Source organism: Lepeophtheirus salmonis, chromosome 13 (assembly GCF_016086655.4).
Source record: "Lepeophtheirus salmonis chromosome 13, UVic_Lsal_1.4, whole genome shotgun sequence".
NCBI classification, from domain to species: domain Eukaryota; kingdom Metazoa; phylum Arthropoda; class Copepoda; order Siphonostomatoida; family Caligidae; genus Lepeophtheirus; species Lepeophtheirus salmonis.
This window is the reverse complement of record NC_052143.2, coordinates 6,300,900-6,321,955: the sequence shown is the minus strand read 5'-3', so window position 1 is coordinate 6,321,955 and position 21,056 is coordinate 6,300,900. Positions and strand designations below refer to the sequence as shown.

Below are 21,056 nucleotides of genomic sequence, written 5' to 3'. Positions count from 1 at the left end.
AACTCAACTTCAGCATCTACGAGATCTGAGATGCGTTGCTTTTTGGATTTCTGCTCACTCATGATTGTCAAAATAATCACTAAACTTTTTTTATATTAATGGAGAAACTATCATTAAATAGCAGTCCACATTTTCCTACCATACCCTGTATTGTTTAACAAATCTGAATAATTTATTTTTTCTTTCAATTTAGGTTTTAATCACAAGGAATTAGATAGCATATTTTACTATCTGATTGATTTTTTGCCTGTTTGGTATCTGACCACGACAATTATCCACAACTTGTAGTATGTTTTGAAAGTTTTTCTCATTTTTTAATATATCTATATAGTCATTCCAAAGCTTAACTCCCTCTCTGTGGAATCATTTACAACAGGTAGGTTTTTACGATTGATTATATATTAATATGTATAGCTACTATTTGATTTCCATATAGATGTAGGTGTCCTTAAAAGATCAGAACTGATATTTAATACTCAAATATCCCCAATAAATTATGACAAATACGAAAGGTGGAAAATGTGTCTTTCCAAATACATTTTAAAGAGTTTTCTAATTTAAGAATTTCGCTCATAATCTTCATTTTTATCTGCCCCATACAGCTAATATTGTACAAGAGTGAATGGATAGCAACATGAACTTCCGGTACAAGAACATTTGGCCGCTTTAGAGCCCAGATCTGAATCCGCTGGATTACTCCATTTGGTGGTAAATTGAAAAGAAGGCCTCCAATGTCTGTCACCCGAATATCGATCCCCTGAAGAACTTTGTTAACCAGCAGTGGAGGATCATGAAAAAGGACTACCTTGCCAATGTGTGCAAGTGGTTTCGGAGGGGGGTTGGAGGCTGTCATTAAGGCTTATGGTGGCCAGATTCATAATTAATGTGCATTGTTATAGCAAAAAAATATAATAAAATGATATTTTCTATGTATAACATCATCCTAATCAATTATGAGTATTTTAATGACTACTTAGAGGCAGGTTTCAGTACCTTTTTTACATTTGGTACGGTAAAAATTGTTTTTGAGACAATTAAGTTCTTTGACCTGATAGTAGTTTAGTTCAAAACACTTTTCAATACACATTATGATTGACAATACATTTACCTTTTTAATACAAAGAAAATAGAATTAGAACAGAAGAATTAGTCATATAATATTTTCTAAACCTTTCATGTTTAATCAGGACATTCGCAATTCCTCCTCTTCTTCTGCAGTCAGATCACCTCTGCTTTCCATTGCATTTCTGGAAATAATGTCAGCGAATGAATTTGTAATACCAGGCAATAGAAAATATCAAATATTAATGTTCGCCGTTTAATTCCACAGAAACTCATTTTTATTTTATCAGAGAAATGCAATCAAAAAGGCTTAATCCACGTTGTCCAAAAGTTTTAGATTTAAATTCGGTTCAGAAGTCTACTTAATTTGGATTTAAAAATATATAATGAAAGTTTCTATGTAGAGATGATATGATAACAGAGTTATGTAGATAGAAGGTTTCATCATACGTATTATGAATCATAAAATAGTCTATCAACTAATTACCTCACGATTAAGTTTTACAATAGTAATAATTTCATAAATACTATATAGTAGTATATGATTTCCTTTGTAGTACATATCATGATAATCCACATATCAGTTCTTTTAATAATACGTTTTTATTATCTCCTAAAAAATTGCAATTTTGTAGATAGGAGGTTTCATCACAGGGCGGACAATATTTAGAATTTTATAGCTTAAGGAAGAGCTTATGATTCGTTATTACCTCCAATTTGTCATTTTCGCCGCCAATCATTTGCTCTAAACGAGGGGAAAAGTATTAGCAGGTTTTTACTATGTCCGTGGGGAGACTTTATCCACGTTCATTTCTGGATTCGTCTTGAAGTTCATGACAAGAATGCTCGAAAGTGACAGTTAAGTTAATAGGGCCACTTGTATTTATTTTACCCCTCTATAAATTGACAGGGGACCCATTGAAGTTAAACGACTATTACTTTTGACAAATTCACATTGAATTATGTTGATATTAGAACCTATATCCAAGAAAAACTTCACAGGGGTCCCTCAAATTCGAGAATGGCAAAAGGCCTGTTTTTAATCCTCATAGCTGTGTTTCACGATAATGTTTATCGAAATTTTTGTGAGCATGAGTTTTGGAACATAACTCCCTCGACAATGTCGTCAATACTTGCAGAATCCGTACTGCATTTGGATCTTTGACACGAATTCATCAATCAGCTCACGATCCCTTTGCTTCACCTAACATAACTAAACTCTCGAATTGAACCTACTCCAGAAGTGTACACGTCTCACCCATTACACGTAGAGTCGCTGTATAAACAGTTTCGTCCTTTTTGATAGAATATGAGATGGTCTTAAGCAGCTGCTGGACGTTTTTCGCCCCTCCTCTATACACAGTCCAATAGAAGTCGTTTTTCTTCTTCTAATCCGCTACATTTCGTACTTGTGAAAAATAATGGCGGAACTCGATGCTCCACTAAAATTATGATTTTTCACTTTTATGATGCGTCAGCAAAAAGAATATCTCGAACAAAATTTAGATTTTTATAAATATAAATGTCCCAATATTTCATAGACTTTTTTTTTTGGTCTTTAAGATACAAAGATACATCTTATTATATCATCCGAAATTACATGAAACATACTTCGACTTAATCAGAATTATTTATTACTTGATATTTAAATTTCTGGTTCGTAATTATAAATGGAATATTTTAGATCTTTAAATACAATTAACAACACTTATGACAGATTGCTGAAAACTAATATAATTGGAAAGGCAATTAATTAGTTCAAGAGTATAAATATTATCCTTTTTTTTTTTTTTTTTGTGGAATTAAATATATATTTATTATAATGCGTAGTAATCAGATTGTAGAAATAGTAGCAGATTAGGCGTTTTCTTGGAAATACAGTTAGTTGATATCATGTGTTGGAGTTGTGAGGGACGTGCCATTTCCATCGAAAAATCATATTACTAAAAATGATTTGAGAAAATATTTTATAAAATTAAAATAATTGAAATTTTGATCTTGAAATTTATTCAAAGTTGGTGAGAATTATGAAAATTAGTTAAATACTTACATTTAACATATAAAAAACCTTTTTTTCAATTTATTTTTATAATTTAAAATTATCAAAATTCTTTTAACGCAAATAACTCTACGGATTATATTCCTATACACCCAGATTTTTCCCGTCAGATTTCGTATAATTCCAAATTTTTTAATTAATTCTGTTTGTACAAATTAAGAAATTAAAACTAGATTTAGTCTGCAAAAGGAAACATTTTTAAGATACTTATTGATTCGCCAACAACTAATTAGTTGTTAAAATTTTCAAACAACTATAAAATAGGATATGCTGCAAATTAAATGTCGAATGAAATAATTATTCCTTTAAAACCTCTGAATGAAAAGTTATTTTAAGAGAAACAAAAAAAAAAGATAAAGTCACCTTTTAACGGGTGGCCCATCTAGCGGTTGCATTTTAAACTACCCCTTTTTTGACGTTTGACAGCTGTAGTAACATTCTCATTGTTTCTAATATTTTTGTAAAAGGTCCCCGGTTTTCAAAATGGTTAAGTTTACACTCGAAAAAAATTGGGAAATACCGAAAACTTACTTCCAAAATGGAGAGTCTTCAAACGAAACTGCAAGAAAATGACGTCGGTCGAAATAAAGCGCCTTCCAGGCAATTTGTGGATAAATTTGTGAAGTGTGTGCGCGAAACTGGTTCGTTAATGGATAAAACAACCAGTGTACTCAATCGAAAACATTGCTGCTGTTACCGAAAGCGAAAAAACGAGCAAGGAGCTGCCGTTACAGTCAATGGTGAGCGCTATCGGGCCATGTTGGAAGATTTTTTGTTTCCCCATATGGAAAAAGAAGACATCGACGACATTTGGTTCTAACAAGATGGCGCTACGTGCCACACAGCCAACGTTATAGGGGATCTTTTGCGCACTGTGTTCGACAATCGCATCATAAGCCGAAACGGCAACTGGTCACCTCGTAGCTGCGTTGTGACTCTGTTGGACTATTTTTTGAGGGGAACTGTCAAGGATAAATGTTACACCACCCATCTACAGACGATTTGAAATCCGACATTCGAGTTGCCATTGCAGCTGTTGAAGCTCACACAATCGAAAATGCATTGAAAAATTGGGTCGACCGAATAGGCTACTGTAAGGCCACCCACGGCGGCAATATGAATAAAGTGGTGTTTCATCATTCTCCTTCATCTAAAAAATAACAGTGTATCAACGAGTGTGTCATTCTCAATCTAAGTGCGTCATATTAAAAAGAAAAGAAACGTAGAGCATAAATCTATATCATTAAAACAAAATTTGTCTCTCTTTTTCTTGTCTATTTGTCGTCTCCTAATAGCTCTGTGCTATCATGGGGTCTTCCCCTTGGATACTAAGTGGTCCATTAAAATATGAATACTTTAAATTTTAAACTTCAATAACATATAATTTAGTACTTAAAAATATAATTTCAAGAAAATTAATAATACAAATAGATGTGTGCCTGAGCTTCTTAATCATTAATGTAGCCACTTTTAGGGGGCATGATGACTTCCAGGTAGCGGTGAAAGGCCTGTCATACGCTATGGATGTATTCCTCTTTCATAGCGCCCCAGTGATGGCTGACAATGTCTTTAAGGGCCTCATTGTTTCGATGACAAAACAGCAGGCCTTCCCCTCGACATTCAACGAAAAGGTGTAGTCGAGGTGTTGGATTCAGGACTGTAAGGGGCCATAAGGGTCAAAAAAGAGTTTAAAAGAATCTCGCAACGGAGGAGATGAGTTTCTTTGATTGGTTGTATCAAAAGTGGTATCTCCACACTCAGAAGGCTCTTTCCAATCACTTTTTTGATAAATCTCAGGATAACCTGACGTGAACACCCGAGATCTCTTGCATGGGCCCTCAAGGACTTGAGGGGATCGGCTTGGGCTGTTTTCTTTCACTCCTACGGGTCCAGTTTGGCCTTTTGAGAGAGTCCTTTTTCCTCTCCAACGTTTTGGAATTACTGATAGTGGTCTTGGAGGCGGATTACTGCTTGGATTGCACCAATAGAAATTCGTCGATCACGTTCAAGCGTCATTTTCTCAACTTGTATATAAGTTAGAGAGCTCGTGTTGTTTTTTTTTGTTTTTTTCTAACTTTATATATGGAAGTATGAATTAATTTCAAGCAATCAACCTTCAATTTTACAACGATTATTATCTCAACCTAAGGGTCGACAACAAAATGTTATTTTTCTTCACTAAAACATTTTGCTAGTACATCCTTGGGACCAAAATCGGTCATTTAAGATGTTTTTTCGTATATATCAACTAAAGTGTTTCTACTTTGTTCCTTTTAAAATTCAATTCCCCATTGTGTTTGATTTAAATCTTTTGTTTTTAACATTATTTTATAATATGAATCACTCACATAAATTAATAAAAACATCTTATTATCAAATTCTTCAGAATAGCTGGAATATTATTTCTGATTCTAACAATTAACTCGTTCCATAAAGAAATAAGATACATAATAATAGTTACGCAATCTTTAGTCGTCCTCACGGATATTACACATGCGGGATTTACAAAAATTGAAAATATGTTATTCTTCTTAATAATATCCGCCTCACTTAATTAATTCCACAAATCTGTACAAAGAAGTTAAAGAGTAATGGATATATATTCCCATTATGTTCCAAATGTGTTTTCTCTCCTTAACGTTTGGTAAATGTACAATACGTACACCAGCGGTTCTAAAACTATTTAAAGTTTGTACAACCTGTGAAAATGTCCAGTTCTCCAGGTACCACTATTATGACAAGATTGGATATATAAAGACAATTTAACGTCCGACACGTCTTGTCAGAGGATGCAAGGCGCTAGTATTGGGGGAATATCATAGGATTTTAAACGATGATTATGCCTGAAAACATTACGAAATGTGAAAAGCCCATATTCAAGGTAAAATTTATATCATAAAAAATGATAGGTTGGATGGATTTGAATTTTTCGACAGAAATTCCGACTTCATCTTATTGTTTACAATTTGTGATTCTGTTAGGTTTTTATTGGCTAGAGGGTGCCCTAGTGGGTATTCTTGTACATTAAACAGCCCCCATATGACGTCGTTACTTTTATTGTGCCTAGCAACTTTCATTCCAAAAAAGAAATAAGAAAAAAGCCAAAAACTGTTGGAATTGTCAATTTTTCTTAAGTATGTAATCTACAGGGTTAATGACTCCAAAATTAGAATCCTATTCGTGCCCGTCCAGCCTCAGTTCTACAAGCCTGACAATTTTTTAATTGGCCCCATTCGAAAGAACTGACAAAAAGCTACAATTTAATGTTTTTGTTTGTTTTTGTGCAATCACAATGTCCGAGCAACACGGCAGAGGGTGTGAAATCTCCTCCACGCACAAGTTACCAAGTAAACGTTGTTCTGAGCAGAAGAAATTATAACTTCTTGGCTAGATCAGGCTTCTTGGCTCGGGTCAATGGAGCCTTCAGGATCAAACATCCAGCTCAGATGATGGTCCTCGACTACGTGACGTCCGACGGCCGCAAGATGGCTCCTTACTTCTTCAAGGTCAACAAAAAAGTCACCACCGGCGTCTACTACAATATTCTACAGTCCCATGTCTTGCCTTGGTCGAAGCGCACGTTCCCCAGGCATAACTATGAGTATAACTAAAAAGGTGCCTGGCACACCCATCTGCAAAAATGCAGCATTTTCGTAAGGAGCACAAGGCTGCCTTCTGGAATCCAGACTTCTAGCCTTTGTCCTCTCCCGACGTTAGCCCCCTGGATTTTGCTGTTTGGTGTGTATTGGATGGCAAGATGAAATAGACTTATCACCCAAATGACGATATCCTGAGGCAGAGATTACCAAGGAGGGGAACAACATGTCCTCGGACTTCATCAAGACCAGCTTTCCTTCTGTTCGTCCTCATATTGAAACCATCATTCAGAATGGAAGGGAACATATTCAATAAGAAAATGTAGAGAATTGTTGAATTACCAACTTTTGCTCCAAAAGTTTTCCTTTAATATAGAAAAAAATAAAAATATAGTGAAGTTAAAACGGCTTTTAAAATTTTCTAATTTTTGAGTTCTCGCCCTGTACTGCTGACGACGAGATATACAGAGTGCGACAGGGAAATTTTCTGCATCATAATATTAATTTTTCGATATCAGAGTTTTTTTCTTGCGCATTGTTTTAATTTGATCAAAATCGGACGAAAAATGAGTGAACAGGAATCAAAAAGGCAAAAGGTTTCGGATCTTCTCGACACAGATGTTGATCAAAAATCATTCAGACATTGTCGGCGTGACCGTGAGGACAGTCCGGAAGATCAGGGTGGACAAAGAGAATGGAAAAGGAGTCAAAAGGAAGGCATGAAGTTAAGGAAATGGTTTGAAGCGAGATGAAGCATTTCTCAAGTCCCTGGAGGCCAAAATCAAGGAAGATCCAACAGTATCAATGCGCCGCTTGGCGAACGAGATCACTAGAGGTCAGTTCATGATGACTTCGGCCTTAAAAGCTTTGTGAGGAATCCAAGAAATCTCCTCGCCGACAGGATGAATGCCTCAAAGCTTGAGAGATGCAAAAAAGTCCTTAATTACTTGAAGAGTGGACTGTGAAGATCTTCTCAGACATAAGAACTTCACAGTCGACAAGGTTTTGAACTGCAAAAATGACAGATTTATAGTAGCATCACCAGAGAAAGTCTAAGGTACCTTTCATAAAAAAACATCCGGCCCAAGCAATGGGCTTGGGAGTCGTGGCCTCTGATGGGAAGAAAATGGATCCCTTCTTCTTCAAGCCCAATGAGAAAATCGGGGATGAGGTCTACTATAAGGTCCTGAGGTAGACAATCTTGCCCTGGCTAAAGGCTAACTATCCTGAAAACAACTATGCGTGGAACCAAGACAGTGCCCCCAGCCATTTGGCCTTGAGGACAAAGAACTTTCCTGACTTCTAGGACAATACCTTCTGGCCCTCTTCCAGTCCTGATCTCAATCCCTCGACTTCAGTCTGTGGAGCGTCAAAGAGTGTAAGGTTGGGAAGACATGAAATAGAAATGTGCAAGAGCTCAGGGCCAGCATCAAGAAGCAATGGGCCGACATGTCCGCCGTTTATATTGTGACAACCTGTGCCAAGTTCCTACCTCGTGTGGAGGCGCCTATATTGAATAATTCTTGCCAATATCGATTCCTAAAAAAATCAATAACATTTTTCATTACACTTTTCTAAAAAAAGTTATTAAGGTTTTGGTTTTGCTTCTTGATCGCGGGAAATTTCCCTGTCGCACTCTGTAGTCTAAATTTTATGTACGTGAGTTAGCACAGTATTAATATTGTAGGCTTAACCTAATACCATTTATCCGTGAACAACTAGAGGGAGCTTGCGTACCATCACTGAAATAGATGATGAATTTAATAGACGGAATACCTAGAGTCTTGTTATTAGCGACTTCTTCAAATTTAAAGAAATTTTGTATCTGATAAATAAATAAATTGACGTATCACATTTAATGCCCATTGTTTCTTTAAATCTTGATAAATGTGTATAATATGTTAATAGCCAATGCATTCAGACAGGATCTCCCTATATAAATATAGAACATATTTAGATAATATCTTACCACTTATTTTTTAACGTAATCAATTACGGGATGCAAGAATGATTCGTTATATAAATGTATAATAAAACGATAGCCTTGTATTAAGAATTGAGCAAGATGAAATATTACCTTGAAATATTTTTTGAAGTTGTTACTCACAACTTGATCGCTACTGCATACGCCACTGATAATAATTATTTCAATAGAGCATATTTTGCACAGCACATACATTCATATTAATAATAACCGTATATATTTATATCACTAAAACTGGGTAGCTGACAAATAGATCAGCCTAAAATTTAGAAAGTGAATACTTGACTGCGTCCTTGATTATGTTTTTGTTTTATTTTCGGTAATGTACTAAATATATATTAATGTTCCTTTAATTGGTTAGATGGAGTTGCACTGATTAACTATTCAAGCAAACATTATAGTATTACATTTACTCCATCTGACCCTAGGAATCGTCTTTGAAGTCCATATACATGAAGTATATTTCTTTTTCTAGGAACGATCGGGCCGCGAACCTACGCACATTGAGCACAGGAGAATAATTTCTCCCAAGTACGTTGTCCATTGAGACACGTCGTTTCTATTAAAATACTATTGATTGAATGAACCTCTTTGTTTATCCGAATAACCTCAAAGAGGTTGTTAAAGGCCAAAATACCTTATAATATGAAGCAATCAATATAGTACGACAAAAAAAAAAAAAAAAAAAAAAAAAACTTTACATCAATGAAAATGATTTTCTTATAATTATATGTTTGAATGAAATTATTTCACTTTACAAAATAAAATAGTAATTACAAAAAACAACTTAGACTTGAACTTGATATTATACCTATAAATTCAGGGGCGTCCGTAGGACAATATATGTTGTTGTTGTTTTTTGTTTTTGATGGGAGGGGGGGGGATATGTAAAAATCAACATATACATCTACATCTTGGATGTGCACTTTTTTTTTTTTTTTTTTAAATGTAATTTTTGTAAAAAAAAATTTAAATATTAAATTTTTTAGAAAAAAATTTCAGAAATCTAAAGCTATTATCAAAAAATAAAAATCTACAGTTTTTCACAAAATATAAAAAAATTTCTAAAATTAAATATCAAAAATTAATCCACAGTTGTTTCCAAAAATTTCAACAAATAATTACAATTCTATATTTTATTCATATTTTTTGAAAAAAAAATATATATATTCAATTTTTTAGTAAAAAAACAAAAATTCCTTAATTAGGGGGGTACAGCCACTCCCTAACACCCCCTACAGACACCCTTGAGAGTACAAAGTAGTATCTAACTACATTTTGAACACGCAGTACGAAAATATTTTGATGTAATAATTAATCTAGGTTAATGATCCAGTTATTTCCCACTCTAGACATAAGTAAATCTGGGACTTACCTCCCATATTAATCTTTTTTAAAGAAATTTCTAACCTGTTATCAAGGTAAATACGATTAGTGATACTAATTTATGGAGTTAAGAAGGTAAACACGCGAGGATAATTTTTTTTTTTTTCCTTCTTCTCCATCTATCTTGTGTGAGTAAAGATAGGTCCATCATACTAAGTTATAAATACGAATGATAAGATTTTTAAGAGATTCAGTTTTAAAAAATGAAGCTTAAGATATTGATACTTGGAATATTTGCTCTGGTATGTGTTTCGGAACAAAGGAAAAGCTATAATGGGTAAGTTAGAAGAGAATTGTCTCCAGTATTAAAATAAGATTGATATTGAATCATACAAAATACGTTTATACTTCCTCAATACTTTAAAAAAATAAGTGCATATTTCATTCGGAAGTGTCAGATGAAGTGCCTTTCTTCTGATACTTAATTTGTAGCTGTTCTTTACATTTACTCATTTCATTTTGGGTTCTTTATTTATCCATTTTTAAAGCTATCAAGTTGTTCGAACAGAAAACATTGACTCCCAAAATAAAATAATTGAACTAATCAAATTTGTGGAACATGATAAGGATAATTCCTATGACTTTGGCGTCAACCCTCGAATCGTCGGAAATCACGCCACAATCATGGCTGCTCCTGGAACCATCTCTAAGCTCCTGGATTTCCTTAAAGAACAGGATATTTCGGCAGAAGTCATCATGAAGGATGTTGGAGAGTGAGTTACTAAGACTTGCTTAATGACATAATATTGTCATCATCCATTTTATTCTTATTTCTTAGTATGCTCAAGAAAGAAAATAACAATAACAAATTGTTTAGACGTCATAAAAACACTGATTTTGCTATAGATTGGTATAATTACTATGGAGTAAACGATGTAAGAAGAAAATTATATTTTAGAACAATAGTATCATTATTATTAAAGCTTAATTATTCCTCATAGATTTACACTTTCTTGCATCAAGTTCGTAAAGGGAAAGAGGATTTTGTGAGTGTTGTAAAATATGGCACATCCTACGAAGGACGCGATTTAAATCTCATCAAAATTGAGAAAGCTGGACCTGGGGCTCCAAATATTTTTATTGAAGGCGGTATTCATGCCAGAGAGTGGATTTCTCCCTCAATGACTACATATATTATTTATAGTCTGCTGGAGAAGCCGGAAAATGCAAATTATTTAAATCAGTTCAATTTTCATATAATTCCATCAGCAAATCCAGATGGTTATGAATTCACCAGAAATGACGTGAGAAGAAATGTATATTATATAAAATGTAATTTACTCTTTTTCTATTATTTTAGACTCGATTTTGGAGAAAAACCCGTTCCTACATCCCTAACTCCCATTGTAGAGGGGTTGACCCAAACAGGAATTGGGGATTCCATTGGCATGGTAGTATAATATAATATACACCTAACAATTATATATCAATTATTAATTTTCAGAGAGTGGAGTAAGTGATGATCCCTGCTCCTCAATTTATCCTGGATCTCGACCCTTCTCGGAGATAGAAGTTGAATCTATTCGCAAATACGTTTTAGCCTTAAGCCCCACCCCCATAATGAGTCTATGTATACATAGTGCAGCTGAGCTGTTCCTATATCCATACGGTTATGCTGTAGGAGCATTCACTGACAACCATGCTGAACTTGTAAGTACAAAGCAAAAAAAAAAAAAAAAAACCTTTTCTTAATTTCATAATTTTAGGAGGAGTTGGGTCAACAAGCAGCAAGTGCATTGAATGCAGTCCATGGATCTAAGTTCGGTGTGATTAACGCTGCTGCATTCTGTAAGTGTATTGAATGAACTATAATTAAGTTTCATTCATAATTATCAATTATAACATAATTTATTTGAAGGGCCCGGTGCTGGAGCTGCGGATGATTGGTATGCCGGAGTCTTGGGATCACGCTTTGTGTATACTATTGAGCTTAGAAAAGGTGAAGGAAACATCTTTGACCTTCCAACAGAAGAGATTACTCCAAGTGGGGAAGAGCTTTGGGAAGGAATTAAAGTCATGCTCAACAAGGCTCACGAAGTTTCATTGGAGTAATGCAATAGGAATATTAAATGTTATACAACTAAATATAATTGCTATGCAATTATTAAAATAATATTTTAACTACTTGCTTCATATATTATGCAAATGAACATAAAAAAGAGTTATTACATTTTGTGTTTTCTAATAATTAATTGGTTATTAAATAGACAATAAAGAAATATGTATTCTTGACTTCGTTTGCAATGTAAGCAAACCCTATTATTAATTTACATAACATCTTAACATTCATTAGCTTTAATTAGTGTTGTTTCAATCCTTATTTAAGACTGAAGACTACATTACCGTTCAGTTCACTCTCGCTGAGGTCCAGTTCAGACCTGCATATTAATCCAACACGGAATTACCAGATGATTACGGCCCTTCATCTATTTATTTTTGGAAGAAAGGTTGCGTTATACAATAAAGTTAACGACGTGCCTAAAAACATATAAAGTTCGTCAATCAATTTTATTTCTTCTTTTTAATCAGTTCTAGTACTGACAGTCCTAAGAACCCAAAGGACCAATCCTAAGACTGGACTGGTCTGAACCGAATAAATAAGGACTGAGATAACATTAACTGTAACTAAATCAACAAATCGTTATCTTTCAAATATCACAAGAAAAAACATAATACATAATATTTGATCAATTACATAGGTCCAACTCATAGGCGTACAATTATTAGCTTGTCCTAAGTAATATAATTGTATCAGTCTCTAATATGAAACCTAAAACGAGTCCTTGAGGAGCGTCCTAAATTTTAAAGTACCTCATTTTAATATTTGAAATAGTTTAGTAAAACTTTAAGTATCTTTGATACACAAGAATTGTTTGCCATTGCATTTAATTAAGGCCTAATCAAAGTATTTGATTTTTTTATCAACATTGGTGAAGATCGATTGGTGATGAAGCGTCCTTAAAATTTAGAACGAGAAGTATAAATTTAGCGACCACTAAATCCCTCATAGAATCATAAATATATACAGTTAAGATAATTTCAATATACGTGTACAAATAACGGAACATTTGTAATTCAATAACATTTTTTCCACTTTTAAGCTTGATCAATGAATCTATTTTATTGTACTTTCACGTTTGCTAAAATTTAATTATCCAAATATATTTGAGCCATATTTATATGTCCACTAATGATCACATATCGAAGATATCAACTTCAATCATGATTTTTAAAAAATAGGGATATTTGAAAAGGTTTTTCATATTTGAGAATGTGTATTAATGGTTTTATCTGAGCACTCATTATTTATATGTCTATTAAATACTACTTATGTAGTATTTGAGATTATTATCTGCATCTCATAGAGTATGTGGAGCAGGGGAGTGAAGGACTTGTTTTCACATCTTGTAATAAGTTACAATTATATTTATAATTTTTTTTTTAAATCCTTGGACATCACATAATATCTAAGATTTACAAATGTCTTACAATTAAATAAGGATCCTTTTTCCAAATAGTAGATAAGCACATTAAAAATACTGGAAAAGGGACAAAGTGAGGCTATTTCGGTCAATCGTATTTATCCCCACTGGAGGGTTGATCTTATCTTGTGGTACACATTTTACTTTTTTGATTGTTTTAAGGGTAAAATTTAAACAAGAGGTTTTGTAAGGACTTTTATTTAACAAAATCATCTGAAAATCGTGCTCCGCAGAACTTTTATACAATATGTGAGCTCTCAGCTCTAATAATTGCCTCAATACGAGGCCTAAATCCGTTACAGAATTTGAATATGTAGTGAGACTCGAACTTGGACCACTCTTTCTTAATGGAAGCCTCTAGAGGCAAGACACACCCTCTCCTCCAGACGTGCTAAGATAGAGTAGTCCAAGGGGTTCGTGAATGGATAGGAGGTGGCCACATGTTGAGGTCCCAAAAGTGTGTAAAGTTGTCTCTCTGGAAGGCCTCTGTCTTAGCAACACGATAACATTTAGCTCCGTCTTGAGTGAGAAAAAAAAATTGTCCAATAACTTTACTCTGGCCCAGGAATGCACTTTCTTATCCAGAAGTTCAATGTAAGTATCTGCATTGAGCCGCTTCTTCCTCTCCACAAAAATGGGAGGGCAGACTTTGCCTGTGATGGCCACTGGATTTTTTGCTTTGTTGACATGGCTCACTCCAGCTGAGATATTGTCTGGATGTTCGGTTATGATGGTGCGGCTCTTTTCGTCTTATTCACAGTGTCATCAACGTTGAAAATGTTTTCATCAGAAAAGAGCAAAACTTTGCTCGAATTTTTGTTGGCCTTGAGAAAATTTAAAATCTTATTTGCTCTTTCCAACCATCTCAGCTTGCTTTGCTCAGATATAAGATGTACTGTTGTCCTCCTCTATGATTTGGAAACAATACCATTCGGGATTTAATATAATAAAGTGTGTACTGTACCACTATCGGAGATCAACCTTATATAATCTCATACAAAAATATATATTTAGGTTTTGTTTTTTGTTTGTTTTTGAAATGAAGACACTATGTATTATAATAAGTAAAAACCACTTATTTGCATGCTATAATTTTATGACAAAGAAGAATTGCATCTTTGAAGAAGTTTTATTGATTTTCAAGGTCCCCCTCCCCCCTTATTAGTCAGTTGTATTTGCAACTATAAGACTATAAGTGAACATTGTACCTATTACTTAAGTTAACCCATCAGACCTAAGAAATAGATTTATGTCAATTTAGCTATATAAGGCAGGCATGGGATTCCTGGGAAGCGTAAGGAGAAGGGAGGATTGAGGCTTATGGTATTACTGAATTAAGATCCTTCTTAATATCAGCTCCCGCATATGTTTTTGGGAGAGAAAATGAATTGCTTCTATAAAGACGCTTACTTTCTAAATTCGAAATTGCATTTGTAAATATTATAACTATATATATGTGTTTTATTATGCATTTTTTCAAACAATTTACACCATAAATAGGCGATAATTCTTCTATTAGCAGGGCATTACCTCGTTAACACAAAACTACCATGTATATTTTTTTGTCAGCTGTCGATTACATCGTCCCAGTAAAAACAACATCTCTGCTGAAACTATTAATAAAGGGAGCACAACAGTCATATCGGAAGAGCCATTGGAGGCTGATAAATACTATAAAAGGGTTTTACCTAATGAAAATCAGAACTTCCTCCTTAAACTCATCTCAGATTATAATGGTACGAACAAGGATACTAACATCAATACAATTACATAACCCTCTTCTAAAGAAATGGATAAAACAACAGAAAAATATCTGACCACCATTGTTAAACTCTTTGGGGAAATGTTTATTAGAGAAGAAGTCGGGATGTTCCTGTACAAAAGATGTGAATAAAAATTCATGTAATGTTTCAAAAGAAGGTGATGATTCTTTAAATCAGAAACGGATTAGATCAATGAGTTTGAGTAGATTGAATTCAACTGACTCATTTACAAGTCCGAGGATAAGTAAAAGAAATTAAGTACATTTTAATTACTTTAACAATCATTTCTTTTAATGTGAATTATTTAATATCGGATTAAAAAAAGAATGACGTTTTCATGGCCTGATGGTAGAATTTTTTGTCACCAGAATCATGAAAAGTCAGAGTTTTACGTGAAACTAAATTTCCCCACTTGTGGAGAGCTGTGACTCGATCTTTGCTGGTGATTTTAACTTACGTCTTAAGAATGAAGACTCCACAGCAAAAGGAAGAGAGAACCATAAGGCGTCCGCAGCACTCAGGGCTATGATGTTGAAAAAGAAGATTCTCATCTGTGTAGATTTTTCAAATAATAAGGGGGATGCAAGCATCGAAGGTGTATCTACTTTGAAAATTCATCTCTGATCATAAATCAATTCTTATAGAATTTTCACACTACGAAAGTGTAAATTTCTTCCCCTACTTTTTATTTTTCTCTCTCTTTTCTTCTTCTCTCTCTTTTTTCCTATCTCTTCTAGCTGGACATACCAATATATATGGACTTTTTTTATTAAATCAATTCAAAAATGAGTGTTATCCGTGTAATATTGTCGTGGCCTTATATCAAATTGAGAGAGATATTGAGCGTTTTTGGGAAGTTTAGTTTATTTTAAATTAAAGTTGATACTTTCTGCTATCCAATGAGATACTTTTAAACTTTTTAAATCTATTCGTCTTGAAACTATAAGCCTCTGAATAAAAAGAAACATTTTCCACTTTAAACAAAGATAACTCGAGCTATAAGTAATATGCAGACATTTTAAAAAAGGGTTTTAGAATGTTTTAACATTCAGCTTTCAAATATATTAGTATAGTTTATCTCTATCTTCAAAACCGAGGGCTGAAAAAAGTTTTGACCCTTAAAAATAGCCAAAAATAAAATAAAATGTAGGGCCTTTTTCTGAAGGCCAGAAGACTCTGAGAAAAAAATAAGACCTATTTGGAATCAGGGGATCAAATTCTACTAAGTTGGGCATATGCTGTTCTTGAGCATAAAAAAAAGGTTGCTTTTGTTTGATAGTGTACTCAATGGAAACACTGTGTTAACAATAGCATCATTGATAAAACTCAATCTTCTGGCTACATTAACTTTTAAAAGGCTTACGTGGTTACAGAGGAAAAACCATTTCAGACTAATTTGTTTGATATGATATTTCATTCAGGAGTCAGTTAAAAACAATGAGTGTCAAATCGATTCGAAGATTATGGTTGTAGTCGTCATAAGATGCGGTAAAGTGGGTATTAAATCGTAGGACTGTTGATATGTTCGCTCCTCAGGCTTGTATGAGCTACGCAAATCATCTCCTAACTCCATCTCAGAAATGGTTCGCGTATTGAGTAGTGACAGGAACACTGGAAGTATCAGGATAACCCAAGTTGCTATTTCTGCCATTCAGAAAGAGATACAGCTTCACACCTTCTATGGGAGTGCCCAGTTTTAAAACCCATTTACTCTACTCTTGGAGAGCTGGTAAAGGAATGCTTCGGAGACTCAGTAGGAAGAAAGGATTTTTTCACACTAACTTCCAATAACAAAATATATCATCACGTAGTGATCGTGAAAATTCAATTCTGCATCTAGCTCCAAGCTTGACGGTGGCTTGATAAATATTTTAAGAAACTATATTGGCATTTTAAATACAATTAGGCTTAGGTCTTGAATATTTTTATGAATATTTGTTTGTATTTTTCATTACTCTATATTGGCATTGTGTAATTTGTTTCCAGTATTACAAAATCTTTGAAATAGATTCTGGTTATGGAAAAATTGTTTATTCTACAATATATCAAAATAAGAATTAATTCTAAGCAGTCAACCTTCATTAATTAGTAAGTGTTCAGATTTCAATGGCCCACCCAGTATATAATCCAAACATACATTCTTCATACACATGTACGTACAGAAAACGTTGGTTTATGAATATGGATTATCTTAACAAAGAATTATTTTATTTACTCATCTGAAGCAAAACAAGTTGTTTTTTGTAGTACAATACCAAAAATGCCCAACATTGAAAAAAGTACTGAGTTACAGTTATTTTGTGGGCAAAGGTATACCTTCAAATCCCTTAAACTAAACTTATAAGAACGTGACATAGTTTTACCATAAATAAAGGTTTTTGTGGATGTAACATACAAGGTGAGTTTTATGGCCTATTTAATGTTCCATATCTTCAAATGTGCCCATAAACTTATTCTATGAATTTCTAACTTCTACATATTCCTTAGGATCTAGGATAACTTTTTTGTTCCTTAAAAGTTCAGCAAAAATACTTTTTTCGGGCCATTGAAAAATATTTTACAAATTACAGGATTATCCCAGCTTTATCCTAATAGCTTACTTTGTTATTTATTACATTACTTCAAGGAAAATAATCCATTTATATTAAAATATACTCATTTATAAATGTTTTTATCGATGACAGTTTGGCAAAGGGGAGCATGTCCCCTCTGAACTGAATATTATTCCTAAATATTTTCTAACATGGTTAATTATGTCAGACGTTACTAGACGCCGATAAAGGGTTTTTTTCATGATGAAGACGAGAAATTAATTATTTATCTGAATTTGCACTCTGACGAAAACGAGTCTTCCTCCTCATCTCGGTAAAGTCTTGTTTGTTCTCTGTCTCACCTTGAGCAGGAGGTGAGCTTATATAATAAAAAACATGAGTATGAGGGGGGGATAGTGACAAGCTCAGAAATTTCAAGTTTATGTCTTCACTTAAAATTTCCCTTATAATGATCCAAAAGAAATCTTGGACAATATATGTTTATTTAATATAAAATTTGAGTGGTATTTCTTTTATAAAAGCAAAAAAATTTAATTTTTTTACGGAATTTAAATTGACAACCAACTTTGCCTTTTGATTTGCAATTTTACAAAAAAAAATGAACTGACACTTTTTGAAATGTGATTATTTTTGTACTATTCTTACAATTAGAAGCAATAATTAGTCAATACTCTTAAACTGTTTTATATTTTTAGTCAAACAGCACCCATTTCCTATTTAAAAATAATTTTTGTCACGAATAATGAACCTCCTGCTTATTGCACTTTTTGGGAACAAGAAAAATCCACATAATATGGAATCCACGTTGTACGGGGCCTTTCTTAGTACTAAAACCCATAAAATGGGATAAATTATTCTTCAAAGTCAACCTTTTACTATTTTTCCTTAGTTTTTTTGTATGATCAGGACGATATAACATTTTATTCCTCATAAATTATTTTAAATAATTTATGCCAGACAATATACTTGTAAAATAATTATAAAATTTCATTTGAACATGGTATTTACTTGATTTTTAATCTGGGCATTTCCATACTGTAAAATTTAAATAATCGGAACTTGACCAATATTTATTCAGCAACCTTTTTAATTGCAAGGTTGAATAATATGTCTAAGTATCAAATTAAATACTACCACGACATACCCCCTACGTAAAATTATACACATCTATTATATGACTATGTAGCCATTGTAGGAACGAACTCATCGACAAAACAAAAAGTTCTAGTTCACCTTAATATATACATAGTTTTTATAATTTATTATCATAAAATAGAAAAACTGCGATATGAGTGGTGTTATCTACCGCACTATGCGAGGAGTCAGAATAATTCCAAACACTGCGTTATGGGGGACCCCCTCTATCTATTTATAATTTTTAGTAGAGATTTAGTTGAATGTTGTTTGCATATGAGATGAGTCCCTCTACATATGCAACAAAGGTACATCTCTGCAGAAGCGACCATTTTCTCATACATGAGGAAGAAAAATAAACCTTTTTAACACATACAAGGTTGGGCAGACATCTGTCAGAAGATGGCATGGGGTCCTCGTGTATGAGGACCATCCCCAATCGTCCTTCACAGCTCTCCTGATGATCCTAGCAGCCAAATCAATTCATTGATTTAGTGGGATCCTTCTTGATCTTCTTTTCCAAGCTAGAAGGAACTGGATGATGTACTACGTGTGTGATTGACGATACAAAGTGTGATGAGCAGGGGTGCTAATTAAGAGTATTTTGTGGATGTTAAAAATAAAGAAAGTGAAAATCGAGAAGGTAACCCTAACAATTTGAAGATTGTTTCAGAGGAGAGCAGCTTAGCAGTCATGGCGTTTCATTAGATCAGTTACAAGTAGCTGTGACGTAGTAGGAGGAAGAAATAAAAAAAGGCATAGGCAAGTATTACTCCGATGACAATCCCCAATCTACTTTGAGTCCAACTATGACTCACAAAAATACAAAAAACAACCATGTGAATTTATGACTTGAGTCTTATAATTTTATAAACAATATCGTAATAATATTTACAGTAAATAGAGGAAGGCGATTCCTCTGCCAGTGGGCTTTCTCCAAGGCGAATTTTCCCTGTGCAAGTAGTCCCACGGTAAACTTTCCCAATGCAAATTTCCCTTCGACGAGCTTTCCTAGATCCTCTAAGAACATGCACCAACTTTCAGCTAGATCGGTCTATTTCTTTCTGCTTGGCATTCGTTTGAATCGGGGAAGTGAAGTGATTTTCAAAAAATTGACGAAAAATAATTTCGTGTGTTGATTTAACCTTACTTGATGAAAGATAAAAAGCCTCAAGAGACTAAAAAGAAGCTTGATAAACATTATGGGGACTCTGCACCTTCGATTAGAACAGATTATAAGTGGTTTCAAAAATTTCAGAGTAGCCATATGAGCACAACGTTTTTGACGCTGAACGTTCTGGACGCCCCATTGAGGTTACTCCTCTAGAAATCGTTGATAAAATCCATCATATGGTGATGGATAATAGAAGAGGGATGGTGCATGAGATTGGTAGGACTGTGGACATCGCTAGTTGGAACCCTATTTCCATTAATTTTGCGACCACAATTACTGAGGTGTGAGAAGGTGCATTATCGTGATGGAAAAGGACAATTTTGTGGGCCAATCGTGAACACGTTTCTTGCGGGGCAGTAACGATGAATTATATGCACCTGTAATAGTTTTATCCTTTTCCAAATAGTCGATGAGGATTATTCCGTGGGAATCCAAAAGGCAGTCGCCATAATCTTTCCGGCAGATTTCTTGATTCAAATGTATGCCAAACTGAAAGATGCTGTGAGTTCTTCCTAGAGATGCTGCCAACTAAAAATTACCTCGATACGCGCCAGTAGGGCCATCTCACAGATGTTTCATGGACTTTTCAAACTACCCTCCTACATATATTTTTTTGTGTTAGGCCCTAAAACGATCTTACTTCTGTAACTGAAGTTGGGATAGGTAGAGAGAAGAAGGCAGTGTTACTCCTTCACTGTGTCGACTCTCAAGTAAAAACACTGGAACTGAAGCCCAGACAAGATGAGTATTCCTAGCCTCTCTCATCCGGGGCATGGATGAAGCCTATCCATGATGTAATACATCCTATGAAGATGATGTCCTGTTGGAAAGTTGGATACGTCCACCCCAAATAGCGTCAGCTGG

General features: G+C 34.0%; 1 protein-coding gene across 1 annotated transcript; it reads left to right on the top strand.

Moving 5' to 3' along the window:
* The first annotated feature begins 10,130 nt into the window (after positions 1 to 10,130).
* On the top strand, positions 10,131 to 12,319 carry LOC121127975 (carboxypeptidase B). Its single transcript, XM_040723557.2, has 8 exons — positions 10,131 to 10,364; positions 10,576 to 10,800; positions 10,866 to 10,962; positions 11,029 to 11,331; positions 11,388 to 11,478; positions 11,532 to 11,737; positions 11,794 to 11,875; positions 11,946 to 12,319. The coding sequence occupies exons 1-8, from the start codon at positions 10,291 to 10,293 to the stop codon at positions 12,137 to 12,139; spliced, it is 1,272 nt and encodes a 423-aa protein (XP_040579491.1). The 5' UTR covers positions 10,131 to 10,290; the 3' UTR covers positions 12,140 to 12,319.
* Positions 12,320 to 21,056: the final 8,737 nt, after the last annotated feature.